Source organism: Rhinolophus sinicus, linkage group LG03 (genome assembly GCF_036562045.2).
Source record: "Rhinolophus sinicus isolate RSC01 linkage group LG03, ASM3656204v1, whole genome shotgun sequence".
Lineage (NCBI taxonomy): Eukaryota > Metazoa > Chordata > Mammalia > Chiroptera > Rhinolophidae > Rhinolophus > Rhinolophus sinicus.
The window spans coordinates 143,000,858-143,025,024 of record NC_133753.1 but is presented as its reverse complement, the minus strand read 5'-3'; the positions used below and the strand labels follow the sequence as shown (position 1 = coordinate 143,025,024).

Sequence of the window (24,167 nt, the reverse complement as noted above, 5' to 3'; positions counted from 1 at the left end):
GGTAACAGTTGAAATACATTCTGTAATTCACTAGTAACATACAAATAGCTAAGTATATCAGGATGACATTTGAGAAGCCATTTATAAATGTTTCTAGAGGCAAAAGGCATTCCTTAGCATGTTTAAAGCTGACTACTAAGTTTTGTTTTTCATGGTGCCTTTTTTCAAAAGGGGTTTGCTTATTGCATTTTGTTTAAAACAATATAGGCAAATACATTATAGCTTTAGTTTGGCTACTACAGAAAGTCTAATTTGATATTTGTCATGGTGTGGCAAGATTATCCAAACTAGTTGCTATTCTGGGTCCTTTGAAGCTGTTTTATTTCACATAAAGCTACCCTGAAAGGAAAAAAAAAAACACACTTAAATAAATAGAAAAGTTGACTGTATTTTGATGCTTTCACATTATTTCACTTTTAAATAACTTGAAATGCCAGATATGCTTCATCCTTTTTTTGATTTGTTGTTAGCATTGACAAATCAATTTCAAATGGTTAGAGAGAATCTACAAGGTCATCATCAGTCCATTCTTCCTAAGAAGGAAAGAAAATGTAGTAAGAATAACATTGTACTGAAGCATAACCACTATTTACCTCCTTGCCTCCCTTTAGGAAATATATTCCTTTTACCATGATTACAGAAGGTAGATAAACCAGGAAAATTTGTAGGAGTTTCATCAATAGTAATATAGCATGGTTTCACCAGACTACTCTAGTGACAGAAATAAAGGTTACAATTGTGACCTTCTGCCTCTGATTATTCATTTATATCTGATTTGCCAGGTATAATTTTTAAAACAGGATAGAAACATCGTTGGAAAATAAAAATGGGGGCAAAAATTTAGCATGTATGTACATATATCCCTGCTGCTTTTTACACCCATAAAGAGGATTCTTTATCAAGTCATTAATAGACTCCTGCAGCAGTCAGACGTGAGAAAAATCCCTGTAATGACAATGTACATAAAGAAGGATGGAAAAAAAAAATTAAGGCTTTCAAAACCCACACCTCAATATGTTTAATGCTTGCACACTGAAACAATAAAATCTTAACAGTGTGGTCACACCAGAATGTACAATAAGAATAACTTGATATTTATCTTAGGAGAACATACCTCCTCATGTTTGGATTTCTTTGAGACATAATCATCATCTTCATAGCCTTTCCTCTTTTTCCTGTAATTAGGCAACCATCAATAAACAGTCTAATAACTGGCATCATAACTAAACTAGCAAGGTTATATAAAATTCATTATCTACTGAAGAACAAAGCCTGGATAATGGAGAGAGAGAATTATGGACATGAAGACACTATCTTCCAAATCAATCTTTAAATTCAATGTAATTCTAATTAAAATCCTAATAAAATTTTTCATGAAACTTGTCTAACTTGTCTAACTCTGACCTGGGAAAGATTATGCAAAAATGAAAAAAAGAACCTGAAAAAGAACAAAGTGTGGGAACTGGTCCCAATTCTCATCAAAACACTATTTATAAAAATTGGTAATTAAAAGTATGGTATTAGCAAGGAGTTAAACATTAAAATATTCGAGCAGAGAGACAAACTATGAAATATTAAAAAGTATATGGTACAACAGGTTATATATTTGAAAAAATACAAGATTGCTACTTCACACCATTCACAAATTCTAAATGGTTTAAACAGCTGAAAAATGGCAAAATACAGATTTTGTTCAGGGTAAGAAAAGATATTTAGATGTAAACCATAAAGCAAATGACAAGTTTTGTTAATATATCACAAAGTGGGAAAAAAACCAAAACATAGCTGTATAATACATAAAAAGATGAGTATACAAACAACTACAAATAAAGAAACTACTACCAGGAAATTGGGCAAGGGGTTATAATAGGTAATCAATACAGAAGAAATACAAATGACTAGTAAACACAGAAACGTTAATACCTCATAGTAATAAAAGAAATGCAAATTAAAATATTAATGTGATACTCTTTTTCCACCCAAACAAGCAAGAGTTAGATAGATACTATTAAATGTACATATGTATGAAAACATTAGTGAAAAGATAAAACTTATTTCATACACAAATGCAGAGAAAAGGCTGGCAAAGGTAAACACTAGCTGTAAATTATCTCTGAGGTCAAAACTGGGATTTGGGTTTTGGTCAGAGAACTTGGTTCACCTGTACTGACTGACTTTAATAATGATAAGATTTGTGTAATGAAGAAGATAAAAGAATTTTGAAGACCAAGGAAAACAAATATTTTTATCCTAAAGTAGTGCTTTTAAGTGTGGTCTATGAACCATTTCTAGTGTGCAGTAAGTACAGAAACTGTGTTTGGAAACTTTTATAGAAATTTGAGAGATTTTGACTGTTGCACCTAATAAAATTTACACTTGTACTTTGTTTTTATTCATTTTTCTAGTGATTTCTTATGTTTCACAAAAGTATGGGTCTATAATTAAAAAAACATCAGTCTTTACCGAGTTTGAGAAGCACCTCAAGTACTCATAGAGGTGTACAATTTTCTTCGCACAGTACAAAGCGGATGGTGAATCTGAGTAAGATGTAAACTCTGGCAATTAGATATTTGACCTTGTGGTCCATTCAATTAACTAGCTAAAAGTTTAGCATTAATAGTAGTAACATGGTAAAAAAAAAAAAAAAAAAAAAAAAGTAGTAACACAGTCTAATCCAGAGGTTGAAAATTTCTTTCAAAGACCCAGACAGTAAATATATTAGGCCTTGTGAGCCATTAACAGTTTCTTTCACAATTTCCCATTCTTCTATACTGTGAAAACAGCCATAGACAATATGCAAACTAATGGGTATGCTACCTTCCAATAGAACTGTATTCTAAAAACAGGTAGTGGCCTGGACTTGGCGCATGGGGCACAGTTTGCCAACTCCTGGTCTAAGCCCATTCAAAATCAATGTGAACTGAACATTATTATCTGTGCTGCAATACAGTATTCCCCCCTTATCTATGGGGGGGTATGGTCTGAGACCCCCAGTGGATGCCTGGAACTGCATAGTCCTAAACCCTATATATACTGTTTTTCCTATACCTACCTACAATAAAGTTTAATTTATAAATTAGGCACAGTAAGAGATTAACAATAAAATTATACTATAGTAAGTTATGTGGTCTTTCTCAAAATATTCTGTATGTACAGTGATACGCTGGACAAAGGGATGATTCACATCATGGATTGGACAGAGTGGGACAGCAAGATTTCATCACGCTGCTCAAAACTGCACAAAATTTATGAATTGTTTATTTCTGGAGTTTTCTATTTAATATTGGACCACCATTGACTCAAACCTTTGAAAATGAAAGTGTGGATAAGGGAGGGAATACTGTAGTTACATTCATTAAAGTCAGCATTCTCTGCAACCATTCCTTCATTCCTGTTAGTTACCAATGAAACCTAGGAATGAAATCTATTAATTTTAAGTTCTATGCTAAACCATGGTTTGTAGTTATAGCTATGAATATAATAAAACAGTCCCATATTTTGTGCACTTCATAAATGGTTGGATATTCTATTACAACTATATAGGGAAGAATTTGAGTTGTGCACCTCCAGGCCTTGGAATGCTGCTCTGGCTTCTCATACAGTAGCATATACTCACGAATTCTAGAGATCAGAAACATCTCAAATGGATCTTAACTATAATAGGCCAGAGCTAATTCCCACTGTATCTTAACAAGGTAAAAGAACTTTTGAATCAGAATACATTCCACAGAAAATAGAAAATGGTTTTACCATTCCTATTACCTGCCCTGATCTCCAATTGTTTAAACCTTAAAAGATTAGGTTTAAGTAGATCCTTCAATTTGCAAAGCATAAAGAGCCTGATTTGCACATTCAGCCTACAAATTTGAGAGACATTACGGGTGTTCCTTATGGCTGCAAGAAAAGATCTAACAGCACATGTTCCTATCAGTTTTGTCTTCAATATGAAGTTTACCACTGAAAGAAAATAACACCACATTTCCCTACTCTAGCTAACAGAAATAAGTCTGGAACAGTACACTTACTCCGTAGATGAGATCTCAGACCTGCAAAGAACCTAAAGATTAAAAGGGCATGAAGAGGTTCAGGGATTTCCTAGGAAGACTGTCCACGGACGGGATAACAATTATATCTATTCTTGAATAACACGACTTACGTAATTACGTTAAGCGCAAGTTCAGCAGAGTGACATCTCTCCAACTTCTGTTTCAGAACAGCAACTTCTTCAGATCTGGGTGGCTCATATTTTTTTACTAAGTTTCTCATACCTATGTGGAAATAAAAATAAAAATAAAGGATTTATACTAGATAATAAAAAGCCTTGTTCTCATTAGGGAGCTGTATAATATTTTCCTATCTTGTTATGGGAAAACAAAAGGCTTGGAATGACGTGATTATCCTTATCGGGATTTATGTTCTGCATTAAAATCCAATGAACACCATACTTCTAGCTCAAGTAATTATAGCTATCTGCCGCTTAGCCCATATCATGTATAGCATACAAATAAACATGCTCTATAATCTAGTCAGTATTTTTATCAAATCCTACTGTGGTCAATTTTTGCTCACTTTTAAGGGTTTTTAATAATTACTATGTGGTTTAGTGAATATGCTTTGTTCCCTGCCACCAACCATATTCATAACATTCTAGCCTACACACAGTGGGTCAAGAGTGTACTTCTTGTTCACAAAGTAAACCTTTATTACAAAACACGTAATAATAAAGGGAGGATGCTTAGTAAAAATATGTCAATCAATGATCCTTGGCTTTAACTATATACAGAACCTATACAATGAGGCATCACCAAAACCAAAAATGTCCTCTGTCCTCTTTAGGCTAAAAGCAAACTTCTATGTCAGTGACTTAAGTGCAAAAATATCCTCTACCTGGACTGTTTATGTTATTCAAATACAGTAAACCAAAGAATATAAATCTCAAGATTTATCAGGGAAATGATGAGAGATCTAGGGCTTATTATTAGCCAGTCACATGTTTGAAATGGGTGACTGATTTCATAATGCAAAAAAAGCAGTGTTTTCAAATGAATTAATACTTGTGACTCAACAGCCTTAGGACAATATCTTTATTCTGAAAAATTATGAATAAGATAATATTGTTAAAGGTCAGAGTATTATATCAATAGTTATTCTTATATTAAAACAAGTGGGGTAAAATTTTGGTACTGAGAAGAAATCAGTAATAAAATTGTCAGCTATCAAATGAGCACAATGGGTTATCATTAACGCCCCTACCTACTAAATTCAATGATCCTAATTATCAATGGCCAAGTTAGCTTTGAAAGTGAACCCTCTAGTGGTTTAACTGAAGACCTACAGTTTTGTGATTCATAAATCACAAATCTGTCATTCTCACAGGGAGGCCATCAAGTTCATTTCAAGCAGATACCAAGAAATAATATTTTTATGTCCTGAAGCATCTTTTAAAACAAAAATTACACCCATTTACTACTACCATCTAAGATCAAGATCTTCAGTCTCTCATTGGTTTATTCAGTGTTTAATTAAACTACAAGTTAAGGACATTGGCACAAAAAGTTTGGGGGACAAAAACAATTGACTTTTAATCCTAAAGAGTAGCCAAGTAGGCCTGAGCATTCAGTGTGACATGGGCAAGGGTGAAGAGAGAGGGCTGGCTAATCTAGCCGGTCAGTTAAGGGGAGGATCCACTCAACCCTGAAGATAGGGTTTTCCACATCAGCACTACTGATAGTTTGGGCTGCATAATTCTTTGTTGTGAGAGGCTGTATTAATTTTCTGAGGCTGCTATTAAAGTACCATAAACTTAGTCTTAAGATAGCAGAAATGTATTCTCTCAAAGTCCTGAAGCCCAGGAGTCTGAAATTGGTCTCACTGGCACACAGTCGGGCAGGGCCACGCTCTCTCTGAAAGCGCTAGAGGAAAATCCATTCCTTCCCTGTTCCAACTGCTGGTGGCTGCCAGCATCCCTTGGCCATATCACTCCAATTTTCAAGGCCTGCATCTTCAAATCTCTCTGTGCCACCTTCTTTTTGGCAAGTCTCTCGTTCTGTCTTTCTCTGGTAAGAGCGCCTGTGATTTCATTTAGGCTTTACCTGGATAATCCAAGATAATCTCCCCATGTCAAGATCCTTAACTTTATTACATCTGCAAAACCTCCCTTTTCCCCCCATATATGGTAAGATTTACAGGTTCTAGGGATTAGGAAATGGATATCTTTCGGGGAGACATTTTACAGCCTACCAAGGCGGGATGCGTTCTTACTTCCACCTACTAGATGCCAGTAGCAGCCACCACCACTCCCCAAGTTATAACAGCCTAAAATTTCTCCAGATATTGCAAAATCGTACCCCGTTTTTGTAGTTCAGCTAACAAAATGAGTAGCAAGTGACACATGTTAACTAGTTAAAGCTGAGTTATCTACAAAACAGAAGCTCCAAATTTAAATATCCTTAAATTTAGTTTCCTTTAGATCTTTTTCAATGCCTATCACATATTTGCGTATACTTTAAAAGGACCCTGTTTTGAATCTCAACCCTTTCTGAATCTAATTATATTCTTACTTTCCTAAATTCTATGTTTGAAAGCTGTCCTTTCATGTACTTTCTGTTTGTTCCCCACCAATATATTCTTTGTGCTTCCAAGACATCCTAATTCAATGAAAGTAAATATAAACAAAAATAGTCATTTACTTACATACGAAAGGTGACAATTAAGTTTGCAAACCTGTTGCAATGATGTTGCTAACGTTTTTTGACATCAGAGGGATTATTCATTATGAGTTTGTACCAACTGGACAGTTAACCAAGTTTAGTATTTGGAAGTGCTGAGAGGGCTATATAAAAAAGTTAGAGGACCTGAACTTTTCGCCAACAATTCATGGCTCTTGCATCACGACAATGCACCAGCTCACATGGCACTGTTTGTGAGGGAGTTTTTAGCCAGTAAACAAATAACTGTATTGCAGCACCCTCCTTACTCACCTGATCTAGCCCCCAATAACTTCTTTCTTTACCCGAAGATAAAGGAAATATTGAAAGGGAAGACATTTTGATGGCATTCAGGACATCAAGGGTAATACAACGACAGCTCTAATGGCCATACCAGAAAAAGAGTTCCAAAATTGATTTAAAAGGTAGACTAGGCATTGGCATTGGTGCATAGCTTCCCAAGGGGAGTCCTTTGAAGGTGACTATAGTAATATTCAGCAATGAGGTAGGTAGCACTTTTTCTAGGATGAGTTCGCGAACTTAATTGTCACACCTCAAGATATTTTGTCCATATCAAGATATTTACAAAGCAGTTTTGTAATAGAATATTTTATAAAGTGTTCTTTTACTTACTTTTCATTATATCTAGTAACTGTGACAGACCAGTTCTGTTCTCTTTCAGCATCAGACTTTCTGATAAATAACTAATAAGAAAGGACAAAAGCTTTAATCTGTTGGATACACACAGCATCTTGAGAAAACCTGACATCATAAATTACTTTCCTCCATGTTCATTTTGTTATCAAGGTCAATTTTAAAATTTAAAAAGTACTAAATAACAATACTTTGAACTCCACAAAACTGTAACTCTTATAAAATCTTATGAACTTACAAATTATATGAGGTGTGATCAAACAGTACAATGAATGTTTAAATAAAAAAATTATTACAGTAAAAGATGCATTGCCATTAATCCCCCTCAAAATACTCCCCCTTGCTTCAAACTTTATTTATCCCATTGTTCTTGCTACTGTCTGAAGCAGTACTGGAAGTCCTTTTTTGTGAGTGTCTTTATTTGCACTGTCATGGCTGCCTCGATGTCCTGAATCATTTTGACTTTGGGAAAGAGCCAGAAGTCTCATGGTGCCAGATCCGAAGTCTCATGGTGCCAGATCCGGTGAATAAGGTGGATGAGGACACATCGTCATGTTTTTATTTGACAGAAATTGCCTTACCAGAAGCAATGTGTGACACAGAGCATTGTCATGATGAAGGATGATTTACAGCACATTTTAAAACACACCTTCTTTCAACCATAGCTCATACCCAACTGATTGCACTGAACAAGTTGAAAGTTGTCACACATTGTTACTAAGGTTCAAATGTGCTGCTTCCCTGCCTTTCTGTTGGATGGTACTCGGCAGCAGCATTCACCGTATTTTGTGGTCACAATGGAAAGGCTTTGTGTCACACATGGCTTCTGGTATGGTAATTTCTGTCAAATAAAAACATTACGGTATATTTTCATCCACCTTTTTCACTGAATGTGGCACTGTTTGACTTCTGGCTCTTCCACAAAGTCAAAATGACCATGAAAGGTAAACATTTGGAATCGACTCAGGACATCGAGGCAGCCACGAAAATGCAACTAAAGACTCGAAAGAGGACTTCCAGAACTGCTTCAGAAAGTGGCAAGAACAATGGGATAATTGTTTTCAAAGAGCGGGGGAGTATTCGGAGGGGGATTAATGGCAATGTGTCTTTTACTGTAATAAATTTTTATTTAAACATTTACCATGTTATTTGATCTTACCTCACATTAGATTAAAAGACATTTAATGTTTAAAGTTAATTTCTGCACTATATAAGCTTTCAGAGAGAGAAAATAACAGTAGCAACACTCGTTACTTTTAATGTTAAGTGTTTAATATATAAACCCTATCAGTCTAATCTCATTGTACAGATGAGGAACCTGAATCACAGGGACAGACAAGTTATGACCTTGTATCTTGCCCAAAGTCATAAACCTAGGAAGTAATAGAGATGGAACCTGGTACTAGTAAGGATTTTCTCTCCCCTCCATGTTAATTATAGCTGTTCTTCTTGGGACTAACAGTTATTCAAATCAGTAAGAATATCATCCCCGTTTTACAAATCTATTACATCTTAACTTGCATCGGGTCCAAATCAAAGGTATTAATGTTTTCTCATAAATGAATATAATACCCAATTATCTGTTTTTCTCAGAACAATGATAGTAGTATGAAAGTAAAATTTGTATATTTAAATACGTACTCTGAGGTTTTATATACCTGAACTTGATCTATAATTCATAACAGCCCAAGTAAACAGATTCTCTTAAGTAATCTTTGAAACAAATGCAAAAAAAAAGTAATTTTTCTCTTGGGTGAAATAAAGTTACAAAAATAGATAATTCTTTAAGAAATTGTGTTGCTATATGTCTCTTAAACTATCCAGATTATTTAAATTTTATTACAAAATTCTGATAACTGAAGTTTGGTATTACATCACCTATTCTGGGAATTAATTTTAGATATGGAAATCAATAACTCCCTTTATAATACATTTCTGGTTATCAGTAATTAAAAACTTTTTTTTCTTTCCCCTTTTCTCCCTAAAACTCCTCAAGCATAAAGGTAAGGTATTTAGTTCTAAGAGTTAGCTGACCACATTCTTTACTTCTGCAACTTTTTTAAGTTAGCAACTCAATCTCAATCCTGAATTAGAATTATAATATTTTGATTTTTATGAAAATCCATAGGCAAGCAGGGATATCTAAGAAGTCAAAATAGGAGATAAGAAATAAAGCTCTAAATCCAATGAAAAAGAAGAAAAGCCAGAACTAACAACAGGACATCCTATTAATAATAATCTAAAGTTTCATCCACAATCTAATAACAGCACAAGGGCTTTCCCTTTTTGAAATCAGCAATAAATGTTAAAGCAATACCCTACTCTTCCAGTCAAGACGGCAGAGCAGGTAGACACTGTACTCAACTCATCCCACGACCACATCAAAATTACAATTAAATTACAGAACAACTACCACTGAGAATGATCTAAACACTAGCTAAACATATTTCCTACAACTAAGAATATAAAGAAGCCACACCAAGACTGGTAGGAAGGGCTGAGACGCAGAATGGGCTGATTCTATACTCATGGTGTAGTGATTAAGAATCAGGAAGGATATCTCAGGTGCGGAGGTTCCCTCTGAGGAGTGAGGGGTCGTAGGCCAGGGCACCAGTGGCGGTAAGAAGTTGCCATAACATCTGGCTGTGAAAACCAGCATGGTTTGCGTCCAAGAAAGACAATAGATTGTTAGAGACCTAGGCGCTGCAGGTCTTAAAAGGACCATACACAGACTCACTTGCTCACAAACTCACTCACTCATAGATCCAGCACAGGCACAACAGCTTGAAAAAAGCACCAGGGACACAGGATGAGGAACTGAATAGACTAATTTTAGGGTGAGGGCTGGAGGTGCAGGGGGCAGAAGAGCTCTCTCCAGGAGGAAAGTGCTGGCAAGTGTCATTGTTCCTTTGTTGAGCCCTCCCATCACCAGGCCTGTAGGCATAGTCAGGAGCCAAAGATGAATGTTTCAATAACCTGCTTAACACTATTTGTCCTGACCTGGTAATTCCCTGAGATCCCACCCCACCCAAGTTGGGTGCTTAATCAGAACCTCTTTCAGCAACTTTTTGACACAAAACAGACTGCCTCGTCCCACACTGTAACTGACTTTGGACTGCACTGGAGCCCTTCCCAATGGGCCCCAGAACCAACACACTGGTGTCCAGCTTTAGACCACCCAATCAGCTCCACAAATGACACACCCAAAGGGCGAACTCAGCACACACTAGAGCCCCATTAAAGTGAATCCTGCCTGGTGGGGTCAGCCTCCACACAACAGCTTCATCCACCATAGTCACGACCATTCCTTACAGCCAGTCAGCTTAGAGTCAATCCTACCCATTGAAATGGCAACAGTAATCAAGGCTCAACTACAAGAGGAGGGCACACACAACCCACACAAGGGACACCCCTGAAGCATCCAGCTCAGGTGACCAGGGAAACTGCCATCAGTGGGCCCCACAGGACACCTACTAGATAAGGACACTCTACTAAGATCGGGAGACATAGAAGCCCTACCTAATATATAGAAACACACACAGGGAGGTAGCCATAATGAGACAAACAAGTATGTCCCAAATGAAAGAACAGGACAAAACTCCAGGAAAAGAAATAAATGAAATGGAAACAAGCAATCTATCAGACACAGAGTTCAAAACATTGGTTACAAGGATGTTTAGTGAAGTTAGGGAAGGAAGAACAGGTGTTCTCAGTGAGAACTTACACAAAGACATAGAAACCATAAAAAAGAACCAGTCAGAAATGAAGAATACAATAACTGAACCAAAGAATACATTAGGTAGAATCAACAGCAGATTAAATGGAGCAAAGAATCAAATCAGTGATCTGAAGACAGGCAGCAGAAAACACCCAATTTAAATAGCAAAAAGAAAAACAGAATTTCAAAAAATGGGGATAGTTTAGGGGGTCTCTGAGATAACATCAAGCGCACACCATTCACATCATAGAGGTACCAGAAGGAGGAGAGAGAGCAAGGGGTTGAAAATCTATTTGAAGAAATAATGAAAACTTCCCTAACCTAGCGAAGGAAAGAGGCACACAAGTCCAGGAAGTGCAGAACACCAAACAAGATGAACCCAAATAGGTCTACACAAAGACACAACATAATTAAAATGCCTAAGGTTAAAGAGAGAATCTTAAAGGTAGCAAGAAAAAAGCAGTAACATACAAAGGAGGTCCCTATCGACTGTCAGCAAGCTTCTCAACAGAAACTTCGCAGGCCAGAAGGGATTGGCATGAAATATTCACAGTGATGAACAGCACGGACCCATATCCAAGATTACTCTATCCAGCAAGGCTATCATCCAGAACCGAAGAGGGGATGAAGTTTGCCAGACAAGATAAACCTAAAGGAGTTCTTCAACACTAAACCAATATTACAAGGAATGTTAGCGGGACTTCTTTAAGAAGAAGGAAAAACAATGAATAAGAAAATGTAGCAAAGAAAAATTCTCACTGACAAACACAAAAGCAGTGGATCAACCAACTAAAAAACTACTACAAAGTTTAAAAGGCAAAAGTAGGAAGTTATATAAATGTCTAACTAACCACTACATTGTACACCTGAAACTAATACTGTATGTCAATTGTAATTGAAAAATTAAAAAAAAAAAAAATTAAGCAATATTCATGTACTCTAAAAGCTTACAATGTAAATCAGAAGTTAAAAATGATTCAAAAGTATTTCCCCAAAGAAAAAAATGCTCAAATGTCTATAGTCCCTGGGAATGCTACAAAAGCTTATTTAATTTGAAACAAGTCAAGGTACTACAATTTCAATTTTGCCTGTCATAATAATTTAGCATAAATTATAACTAAACTTCTAAGATTAAATAAAGTCTAATTTGGACCTTATTGGAATTGTGGAAAAAGGCTTTCTTCCTTTAGAGAATAGAAGCTCCACACCTAAACTCTGTTGATGTTGAGGTCAATTATTTGCATCACTATTTTTCTTAACTAGTGCAAGGATTTATAGCTCATTCATTATTATATTCCAAAAGTGTAGTACAGTGCACGATACATAAAAGGCACTCAATAAAGGCTTGCTTAGTAATTAAATGGACGTAGAAATCCCTTTGCGGTTAAACGTATATATTTATATACAGTAGGTGAGCTGTATTTGTAAAGAGGCATACAATAAGCTAAACAAAATGCAAGCCCACAGTCCTTTATCTTAGATTTGTTTTGAAATTCAGAGTGGTTCATGTCTTAGATAGGTAACCTGGTGTATATACCATGAATGTGAACTCTGTACGCCAGTGATGTAAGGGGCACTATCCTGTAAAGAGTAATATTTTGCAAGGAAACATATTCCCGTTAAGTTGAATAAAGACTAAATCACATCCGCTCATTTTTGCTGCCACCATATCAATGGACTCTGAAATTACAGACGAGGGATTACAAACGTGTAAAATAGTTCAAGTTTAGAAAGTTTAATAGATCTTTCTTCCTCAACTATATCTAGGAATGAAATCAAGTAGAACTTCAAAGGTCTTAAAAAAATTAAATATAAAAATTTTAAGTCTAATTTACTGCTAGCCTTGCTTGAGTTAGTTATAAATAAATATAATAACCATATGGGTATAATATTTAATTAATCTGTACACAAGATATTGCTATAAAAATCAACCGAATTCAATTCATGTAAAGTGCTTATCACAGCCTGGTTCTCAGTGTGCATTTATGTATTAGCTATTACTATATACAGCTCAATTGCAATGCGTTTGGACATTCCTTAAAGCATTATTCATTCAACAAATCTTTACTGAATTCCATATGCCACACATGCTCCATAGCAGAACAATGACAAAACAAGGCAGACATATTTTGTGCACTCATGTTGCTTACCAGTTCATAAAACTTTTAAATTTGCCATGTACTGATAAGCTATCTCAGTCTTTCAAGGATCACCTGATTTTCTTCTACTTTAGTCACAAATGGATCCTCTTAGTGCAAAGATATTTTAAAGATTTTTTTAAAAGGTGATCTCATTTTTTCCCCTCAGTTGCCCTCACTACCCCTTCCAGCCATAAGGGATATAAAGGACTATATTCAGAAAGTGAACCTTACTTAAAAAATGCAGACTCCAGAAAGGAATAAACTGAGTGACTGAGTCTGATCTAAGTTAAAACACAAAGTAATACCTTTCCATAGTAATTCCTGTTCTTGATGCGCTAGATAAAATGGCAGTCAGGGCGATTTGAGAAGGTGTGTATAAAAGATAAGCATCCGTCAATGCAATTCTGTTAAGAAAGTCGTCAGCTGTTTTCCTCAAAATCTCTGGATTCTCCAACATGGGATAGCGGGTCTAGAAAGAAAGTTTGTAAATGTTATCACTTCCAAGGGTTTAATGGAGTAACAACAACTCAAAAGTATTTATATTAATCAGAAAGTGCTTCACACAGGATGCTTTTATAAAAGTAACTCCTTTTCTATACTCCGGCAATAACAATCTTTCCATGTAAGAATATTCTGTACTCACCATTAGAGAGTACTGAAAGTGGAGCCGTTAAATAAGAAATATATGCTTTATTATAACTGAAGTTTCCAGAATGTACTTGCTATTCTGATCTATGTTAATCCCTCTCTTTGTCCTTTTCCACTTGAGGCTCTTAAGAGATTCTACTGGGTCTGAAGTTGACCTAAGAAATACATCCTCCCAGGTAAATGCTTCCCAGGCAGTCCAGGTGATTCAGATCTAAGGCCATATTTAGGAACCAAAGCACCACCTCATTTTGATTTGAAATTCCTTCTACTTAAAGTTTACTATTGGGAAGAGGTAAATGGAAATGAATCTTGGTTTCACTACACAATTATTTTTAGAATATGCCAAAGAAATATGGAGGTTCCCGTATTTCTCGATAATTCTTCTTATTCTTTAAGATGAGCCCTAAATCCTCCAATTTACATTAGATATCCACATTCAGGTCCCAAAGTAGTAAGAAACCTTTTCTAGACTCTGAAACAAAATATCAGATACAACTGTACAGTCACACCCAGGTCTTGGCATTATCCCCAAATGCTCACCTCTGATAAGACAAATTCAGACATTCCACTCTGACTGACCACGGTGCTCCTTATCCCAATACATGTGCTCAATGACTTCACAGACGTTCTTTGACTTCCACCTTAGAACCCTGGCCCCTGATCCCTCTACTTGCTTCCATTCACTTGTGTCCTCTGGTCCTCATTTCCCCCCTGAATTTCCAGCCCCAATAGGAGGCCAATACATTTCTGGCAAAACTTCAATAATAGGTGAGTTCAATGAACCTGCTTTGCAACCATACCCAGCTTTCTGGGTCTGCTAGAGAAAACAATACAACCAAGAGGTCTGGTATTATCATTATGATAAATTTGGGTTCATTGATTTCAGCAGGGCTCTCATCACTGCCTCACTATGATAATGTTCCATAGAATATCTGTTCTCCTATGTTTCAATGACAATGTTAACATTTTCCATCTCTCAGTGTCATTAATAATTCTCAGAAACTCCATCACTCTCAGAAAATGATCTCTGCTCTTAAGAAAGACACCCTCTTTCCTGCCACCACATAACACTATCCTCACCCTGCCTTCCTTTTTCCCTGCATTAAAAGAGCTATTATTCTCTCTAAGATCAGTCCTTCTACTTGCTTCGAAACCCACGACAGCCCCATCTACCTTACTCCAAAGAGAAACTTGAGCTACATATTTTCCCCTTTTCCCTTTAAGCTTTCTCTCACTACTAGCTCCACAGTTTCTTCCACAAACCAGAATACAACAAAAACAGTCCCTTTCCTCTAGTTCTAGCAGTTCCCCCATCTTCTGAATCATCCCATCTTTTTTTTTCCACTTCAAAGAGAAGTCGTCTAACCCAAGTTATATATACTTGTTTTCTCACTTTGTATTTATTCCCCAAGTGGCTCCAATCTGCTATCTTCCTCAACACTCCACAGAAACTATTTTCACCAAGATCACAAATAACCTTCCTGGCACTACATCCAGCAAACGTTATCTGTCTACGTTTACTGTCTGAATATTGAGCAGGATTGGGGAGATGCCCATACTCATCTTCTAAAAGTATCCTACTTCGCTTCACTTCTCCAGAAAGTCCTACCTTTCTGGATTTCTTCAGTCTTACTAGATTCTTATATTTCTCTACCTATCCTTCAATGATCCTCATGGCCAATCCACTTTAAATTTTCTTCAGGAAATGATGCCCAAATCTATACCTCCAGCCTAGCCATCTTCTATGACCTCCAGACACAAATATCGACCCACCTGGATGTGTTGCAAGCAATGGAAATCCATCATGTTCCAAACCAAATTCATCAACCCACCACCTCGCCAGCATCAACAAATCTATCCTGTGCCAGTACTTCCCGTATCAGAGAGTATACCACCATGTACTCAGAAACCTGGGGGTTCCTTCTCTGTCCTCATGCTCTATATGCAATTAAACTTCAAGCTCTGATTCTATCTCTGATCTCTGAAGTCCAAGAAGCCCTCTCTGTATCCCCTGCCACCACACAAGTCAAACTAACAGCATATTAACTGGTACCCCATCATTCCTTCTAATCCATTCTCCAGAATCATGACACACAGATGTGCAATAAATATCGGAATAGAAACTGATGCAATGATCTTGCCAACATGATTTTTTTAAAGGTATAAACCTAATTTGCCACTCTCCAGACTTAAACCTTTCACTGGCTTCCCATCGTTCTGTTGAAAATCCTTAACATTACCTCCCCAGTCTATTCTCTGCCTTTCATGCAGGCAGCACTCTGTGGCAGTCTTCCCACTCTATCTCCAAGCATTTAGGTCTAGTGCATCATGGTTCTTGAATCTGGGCCTTTAACCAGAGAGCCCTGATTGAGACGCTCTTTCACCACCTAATTACTACTCTTGTTATGAATTTCACTTTAAATGACACTTTGTCAGAACTATCTTCCCTTCCTCTCAATCTATTATTTCCTTCTAAAGTATCCTGTATTTCCCCCTTTGTCACACTGAGCACACTGACTATATATTGTCTTTTCCATTAGATTGTAAGGCGTATAAAAATTGAGGCTGTTCCTGTCTTATTCCTGGCTTCATGATCAAACACAATATTTGGGATATAGAAGGTACCCAAATTTCACCTTTCAACTGAGATTAGTGAACCAGTTTGTCACTTCTGTTTGACTTTACTCAGACTATCCAAGTCCTTTCAGGGCCAAAACAAAGTAACTTAAGTTGCTTTTGTCAATGTTTATTTACTTATATTTCTTATGCCTACATATCAGTTCCACTTCAGACTGCACTAAAAATAGAATTCACTTAGGAATCTTCCCATTTAAAATTAAGAATTCTTTATGGTTCTTAAATCAGATCTACGACAGCACACTTTAAAGAGTTACCTTAAGTCTTTAAAAGCTTTACTCTAAACTCACAGTGGTGCTCATGATGGTCCCTTGACCAGTATTTGCTAGTCTACTAAATCAGAAGCTCTGAAACTACAGCCCAACAATGAGTTAATAAGCCCTCCAGGTGATTCTGACACACACTGAGGTTTGAGAACTACTACCCTCTGTTGAGATACTACTCAACAGGTTTGAGAACTACTACCCTGAATTAAGATAATTACAAGTTATAAAACTTTGGATTCTTTTGGTTACAGAACAATAGCAAAGGAATACACTCTACCAGGTTACTTTACATCAACAAGATTACCTACCTTTATATCAATGAGAAAGCCCTCAAATGGTCTATAAGGATTGTGGACAATAAGGTGGAAATTAAGTTGCTGTATAAGTAGCAGTTCATATTCCAAAATCTGTTCAAGTGCCTTCTCCTGTCCAAGTGGACTCTCCCGTAAATTTCCAACAAATTGTGGACTAGATACATTGAATTCATCTACTTTGCAGGCCAAAAATGCACAAGTGAGCCTAGAGGAAAATATAAGGAATATATGAGGGATCTTAAGTTCAAAAGAGAATGCATGTCTAAATTACCCTTTAACACACACACAGATATATACTTTGAAAAATATGTAAATATTTTATTTCTAAAAGTACATTCTAAAATTGCCTAGTATTCACAAGTGACTATGATGTCATAAAGAGAGAGACACAGTTTCCGGTTCAAACTTTTTCTCTATTAGGTTTAACCATACAATATTGCCACAGCATTCAACCATTACTGACTTAATGGTAGCTTCATTGAGTTCAACTTAATATCTGGAAGAGCAAAGTAACTGAGAAATAAGTGTACTTTGTATAATGCAATATAGATGGAAGAGAAAAAAATACAGCAGTACCCACGTATGTACCATTTGAGCATGGGATGAAAGGTAGGTTAAAGGAACATTGTGGAAAGCCCATCTGTAAAAGTCTCCAAGGGCATTTGAATAGGGGACTATTACCTCAGGAATAAACCTATCAAACTCTCATTTGTACTACACAAATTTCAGAGTGAGAAACAAGTAATAAAACTGCCACAAAAATCAAGACTGGAAGTTAACAAGGGACTGACCTAGACTGCTAGAAATGAGAATGAAAAGAAGAAAAAACAAAAAACAAACAGGGACAATGTGATTGGCGGTAAGCTCTTTGACGAGTCTCATACTAATTTCAATTCTATCTTTAATGGTAAGCATAGTGTTCAGCACAGAGCAGAAACACAACACCTTTGTTCAACTGCAATGAATACGGTGCTATAGGACTTGTAAACTGACTGGATGTAGACGGAGAAGAGTTGCCACTGATGATTCTCACTTTGAGCAACAGGAAGAAAGGCGCCACTAACAAAGTGGTAGTAGGGAATCTAGCTTGAGAAAAACAGAATTTGAATTTGGACTAGCTAACGTTCAGATGCCATCAGTACTACAGGAAGGAAAGCATTATAGATGTATAAGTAATATAATAAAGGATCTTAAGTTCAGAATAGAATGCAAGTCTAAATTGCCCTTTACTAGGAAGTCATTTTCTCACACAGACACACATAGTATAAAAGTTTTCTTAAATGAAAATCTATAAATTAGACTTATACTTACATTATTATCCGGGGGTGATATTCCATAACTGAGTTGTTAAGATAAAAACGCTTGAAATACATACAAGCTGTACCCTAAGGTTAAAAATACATACATTATCAGAATCTATTCACAAATATATTACATATTAAATTGTTATAGACTTACTTATCAAAAGTTTCTTTGAAAAAGTTATCCATACAAAATACTAAAACTTGTTAATTCTTCTTTAATCAAAATAAATTGTGATAAATTACTACAGAAACACCACAGCCGTAAGACCCTTTGTTGTCCTTCCCCACTCACCCTGGGTTATCCTTCCTATGGTTATTGGTTTATTTAAAAAAATGTGTGTGTTTATTTTAGAATTCAGAGTAAAAAAAAGTGGCCCAAATTAGAAAAATTTAAGGAGGAAAAATACCAACATTCACAGCTTAACCAATTAATCTGGTAAAACTATTGAGAGTACAACACAGTTGGGGCCATCAGCCTTCTCTCTAAATCTACTGCCAAACCTAATAATAGAAGCAGCGCCTGACCGTTTACTGACTGCGTCCCATGTGCTAAGCTCTGTGCCATGCACAAAACTATCATTTTAATCCTTAGCATAGCTTGATGAAGCATTACTATCTCCACTTTACATAGAAGGAAACTGATATTAATGAGGTTAACTGACTTGTTCAAAGTCACACATCTAATAAGGGACAGGGCTAGATTCAACTAAGACCTGCCTGTACTTTTAACTATGTCATTTAGCTAGAACCAATGAAATAAACATGTATCTATTTTATAATATAAAAACTATTTTCTTTTAAACATTTTGTCATTTTATGTGAAAAAAAATTCTTCATCAATATATAAATAAGCATATTGTATAAAAACAAATTCCATAAAGAAGTTCATTCAAGGAATCAGTTTCTTCACCTAAAAAAAATCACTTAAACCTACCTTATGTTATACTTCTGTTATCAGACAAGAACAGAACTACATCTAGAAATAGAAAATAATCAAGTATACGTAGAATTCTTCCAGAATTGTTGATCTCTCAGATGAAGGGCCGGTTGAACTAAGACACTATGAATACTTTTGGACTTGATATTTCAATAAACTTCAATTTTTTCGACAATAACAATGGAGATTATTTCCTAGAGGATTATTCCCTATTGTGTCCTAAGTTATTCACTCTGTATAATTTTAAAACTTAAGATAGACTTTCAGCTAAGAGAGACTTTCATATTTGAGCTTAACAACAAACCTGTGAGATAGTAAGGAAAATATTTTATACCCCTCCCTTTTTTCTTTACTGTTCAGCTTGTTAATCTCAGTTTACCTTCTATAAACAATACACACAATAGGAACAATTATAGGGATAGTGTATGTAAATCCATTCAGCCAAAAAATTCTAACTACCTGTTTCTTTTCACCATTGCTCCACCACAATAAACACAAACGCACCCACACACACACGCACACAAATGGGGTCCTCAGAACCATATATCTGAATCAAGTACAAAACAATTTTTTTTACCCAAAGAAAACCGCCAGCTTCTACTAATCAGGTTTGAAACTTCCTTATGGCATGAGTTTCAGCTGGGGCATATGATTACAAGTGATTAATAAACGCATTATTTCAAACATGTGTGATAGAGTTAAAAAAGCAGTAATCAATGTTCCAGTCCCAGTTCTGCTCATTAGTTGAGAAGTTGGAGGAAAAGTAATTTTTCCTTTCTCTATAAAATGAGGATGTTATAACCTATTTAGACAATATAGTCAAATTCTTTTGATAATGAAATAAGACTTGAAACACTCTAAAATATTATACAGGAATTCATAATTAAGGCAGTTATTGAAAAATATGTAATGTGACAAAAACTTAAATACATAAATTATGTATTTATATAACTAAGGTGAACTGTCATGCGGGGTCTCAGCTCCTGCTCCCTGCACAAGAACGCAGGATATGGTGAGGCCAAAAAGGAACAACAACGGAGACATGAATAGGGGAGTCATACCACTATAGTCTTGCTGGCTGCTGGGTTGGAGACACAGGGATCAGGAGCCACATGCTTTGCCGTCTGCTGTCTGTCTGCTTCTCTGCCAACCAACCCCTTGCTAACTGCAATCCATGCTTGCTAGCTTAGCCGCGGCACTTATATCAGTGGCTAATGGCTAACCGGTAACAGCTGATGGCCACCCAGCCACAGCGAATGGCCATCTGATTACAGTTGATGGCCATCTTACTACCCGAGCCAGCACCTTTCCACGTGAGGCTGAGAGCCTGGAAACTGTTCTCTGGGGCTCTGTCCCCACATGCATTTTTTAATAAAGTGGATAGAGGGCTGAGTTACTAACTAGGAAGAGGTCAGATTTCAGAAGTCAGTTAAAGGACATTATACTCCATCACTACCATAACTTACCACAACAGACCTTGGCATTGCTGGTTTAAACACTGAACAAAATTCCAATAATCTTTTCTCATAGTATTTGCAGAGTGTCATTTCTTCATGAGGCTCAAGAAAGACTGGATCATTGTGAAGAACCTTTAGATTAAAAGTTACACCAAAAGTTCAGTCAATTGAATCTTAAAATATTTTTCTCTGTCCAGATTAGTTTATATTAATATCTCCAGCCAACGGGAACTATACCACAACTCATTTCCACTTTATAGAATTGCTCATTATTACACAAAGTAGCTTTAGGAAAAAATTTAATAACCTAAAATTATACCATAATTTCACAATTTCTCAGAATGTCAATTGGATATTTGCTTCATTAAGGTATAAGCAATTATGATGGAATGTGTGCCTATGCTTACAGGTTTGATGTCATTATTTAGAAATCAAAAAGAAGATATACACTGTTCATAGTTGGAAAGTTTTCAAGATTTCTTTCTCAGTTAGTTATTAAGTCACACAGGTTGTGGTAAAAATCAGCAAGTACTGCAAGGATAATTCTGACCCTGAAAACATTACTTCTTATCCTCCTTTGTAAACTCTCTACAGAATGCACTCTAGATGGTTAATAAATACAACTTTACAAAAAAATATCCATTGGGTGCTGTTACTAGTTTAATTACAATTACCAAAATAAGATATATTGATGTCCTAAACCCCTAGTACAGGCATACCTCAGAAATATTGCAGGTTCAGTACCAGACCTCCACAATACAGCAAAAAGTGATCATTTTGCTGGTGGAGGGTTTGCCTTCAATTTGTGAAGAAAAAACAAACAAACACATCTGTGAAGCACAATAAAGCCAAGTTCAATAAAGTGAGGTATGTCTGTACCTCAGAATGTGACCTTATTTGGAAATACGGTCTGTCACGTGGGGTGTCATGCGGGGTCTCTGGTCCTGCTCCCCACATAAGAACACAGAATATAGTGAGGCCAAAAAGTAACACCCATGGAGCCATAGATATGGGAGTCATACCACTATATTCTCTCTGGCGGCTGGGTTGGAGATACAGGGAGCAAACATCCGCCAGTACCCCAACAAAGGGTCTTCCTGCACCCCAGTCTCTCTGGCGGCCGGGCGAGACGCACGAAGTAGGATCCACACAATCCACAAGCCGCCGTCCACTTTTCTGCCTGCCAACCAACGAACCAACGCAGCCACAGCAGTTATATCAGTGGCCAACTGGTAACAGCCGATGGCCAACTAGTCACAGCTGATGGCCATCTACTACCCGAGCCAGCACCTTTCCACGTAAGGCCGAGAGCCTGGAAACTGTTCTCTGGGACTCTGTCCCCATACTGTCTCTGTAGATGTAATCAGATGTACTAGAGTAGAGTTGGTTCCTAATCCAATATGACTAGTATCCTTATAAGAACACGTGAAGATACAGAAACACAGGAAGAACACTATGTAAAGATGGAGGTAGAGATTGGAGTTATGCTGCCACAATTAAAGGAACACCTGGGGTTCCTAGAAGCTGTAAGAGGAAAGGAAGGATCCACCCCTACAAGTTTCAGAGAGCAACTACCTGCCAACCTTGATCTCACTAGCCTCCAGAACTGTGAAACATGTCTCTTGTTTTACACCACAGTTTGTGGTAATAGTTTTATGGCAGCCCTAGGAAACTAACACAGGTGCTAATTTTATAAACATGGCATTGCGGTTTAGAGCAGGAATGCTGGAACTAGATTCCTTCTTTGGGTTCAAATCCTGTCTCTGCCACTTACTAGCAATGTAGCCTTGATTAGTTATTTCTCTCTGTACCCGTTTCTTCAGCTGGGAAGTGAGGATAATCACAGTATTTATCTCAGCAGCTGTGAAAATTAAAAGATCTAACACTTGCCAAATGTTTAGAATAGTGCCCGGCATGCAGCACAGTATGTACTACTGTAAGCAGCAAAAAAATAAAGTGATACAAAATAGCTGTGACTGAAAAGTACAGCACCTCAGTCCCAACCATCTTAGACATGGAATACTTGCTGGAGGGAAGCTTGTAGTTACTAGAATGGGTGTTGGAGCTTGTGAGGGAAAGGTGGTTGGGGGCTGCAACAGGGAGAACTTGGCGGGCAGGCCATAATCCAAACCATCTTCAATCAACTGGTTTGTGCAAACGGTCTCCTGCCTCCCCGCCTCCACCCTGCCCCATCCAATCCATTCACCACCAGGATGCCAGAGGGCTCTTTCTAGAACAGCATCTGTAAAGTTAATTTCCCATTTAAAATCTCCCAAAGGTTCCCCAGCCCTTCATCAAGTTCAAATTCCTTACTTTCGCTTACAAGCTCCCTGCCTACCTTTTCCAGCCTGTCTTCCACAGGTGCTCTGCTTCCACTACAAACGATCTAGAGCATTCCACGCACCCGCCCTACAACTTCTGACCGCCCACTTTGCACCTGTGGCTCCGTCCTCCTGGAATGTTCTTTCCCCATTTGCTTCCCATCGGCGACTGCGAAAAGCCCTCCCGGACATCTCCTTTTGACAAGTGAATGGCTCTAGTTCCGCACTACACGGACATCCTACAAAGGTCTCCAACGCCATATTACTGGTTACTTGCCTGCCACTCAACTACGGAAATGGCGTTATCCCCCTCGGTACCCACAGCACCTGGCAAGGTGTTCGCCTGTTTATTAAACAAATGAACGTGCGGCCCGGAGGGAGGAGAGGAGGAGATGTCCAGAGAGCCCTGGCGGCGGGGGCACTGGATCCCGCAGTTGTTCAAGAGTTAGGAGGTCCGAGCAGCGGGGCGGCCACCCGTGTCCTCACCTTCCCGTTCGCCACCGCTTTGCATTTGAATTTGCGGTTGGCGTCAGCCCGCAATCGTGCCAGCTGCTCCTCACTGGCGAAAGTCCAGTGCCGCTTCTGGCTACTGTTGTGGTACATCCTTAAGTCGGAGACCAGGCCCAGGAAGTCTGGAGAAAAAGACCCCAAACGCCACCACACCGTGGTGTAAAGCAGCTAAACCACGACAGCGGAGGGCGTCAGGCCGTCAGGCGCGGGTGCGCTGACGTCACAATCACGTGGTGCTTCCGTCTGCGATCGCGCTTCCGGAGCGGAGAACCTCGCGTGCGCGGGCGGATCTAGCCGCCGCCTGCTCCTTAAGTGGCGGGAGCGTACGGATATGCCCCTCCTTTCTGCGAGCCCAGGCTCTAGCTCCACCCCTTTCCTACAAAGCTTAAAGGAGAAGAGACAGGCTGAGATGACCAAAGGAATGTCAATTGAGGGTATGTGCAGGCTAACGTAATTTACACGGGGTACTCAGAAGTGGGACCAAGGACTTAGGAGGGTGTCACCTTTTTTAAATAGGATATTCAGAGTAGGCTACACTAAGAAGGTGACATGG

At 37.7% G+C, this 24,167-nt stretch overlaps 1 protein-coding gene across 4 annotated transcripts; it reads right to left on the bottom strand.

Moving 5' to 3' along the window:
- Positions 1 to 172: 172 nt before the first annotated feature.
- CCNH (cyclin H) lies at positions 173 to 23,841 on the bottom strand. 4 transcript variants are annotated; one of them, XM_074328759.1, is made up of 9 exons: positions 23,591 to 23,841; positions 20,793 to 20,915; positions 18,397 to 18,470; positions 17,080 to 17,290; positions 13,526 to 13,689; positions 7,341 to 7,411; positions 4,157 to 4,268; positions 1,115 to 1,175; positions 173 to 339 (listed from the first exon to the last, which is right to left on the bottom strand). In XM_074328759.1, exons 1-9 carry the CDS (start codon positions 23,705 to 23,707, stop codon positions 325 to 327), a joined length of 948 nt encoding a protein of 315 aa, XP_074184860.1. In that variant the 5' UTR covers positions 23,708 to 23,841; the 3' UTR covers positions 173 to 324. The 4 variants fall into 4 exon arrangements, with proteins under 4 accessions (XP_074184860.1, XP_019601929.1, XP_019601928.1 ...); XM_019746370.2 differs by lacking the exon at positions 173 to 339 and adding an exon at positions 369 to 533; XM_019746369.2 differs by lacking the exon at positions 173 to 339 and having other exon boundaries at positions 927 to 1,175.
- Between the last annotated feature and the right edge of the window lie 326 nt (positions 23,842 to 24,167).

Coding starts and splice junctions, on each gene's coding strand:
- CCNH (XM_019746369.2), bottom strand. CDS start 23,707: ATGTACCACAACAGTAGCCAGAAGCGGCACTGGACTTTCGCCAGTGAG. Junction 17,291..18,396: donor TATCACCCCCGGATAATAAT/GTAAGTATAAGT, acceptor ATTTTCCTCTAG/GCTCACTTGTGCATTTTTGG. Junction 7,412..13,525: donor ACAGGAATTACTATGGAAAG/GTATTACTTTGT, acceptor CTTTCTTATTAG/TTATTTATCAGAAAGTCTGA.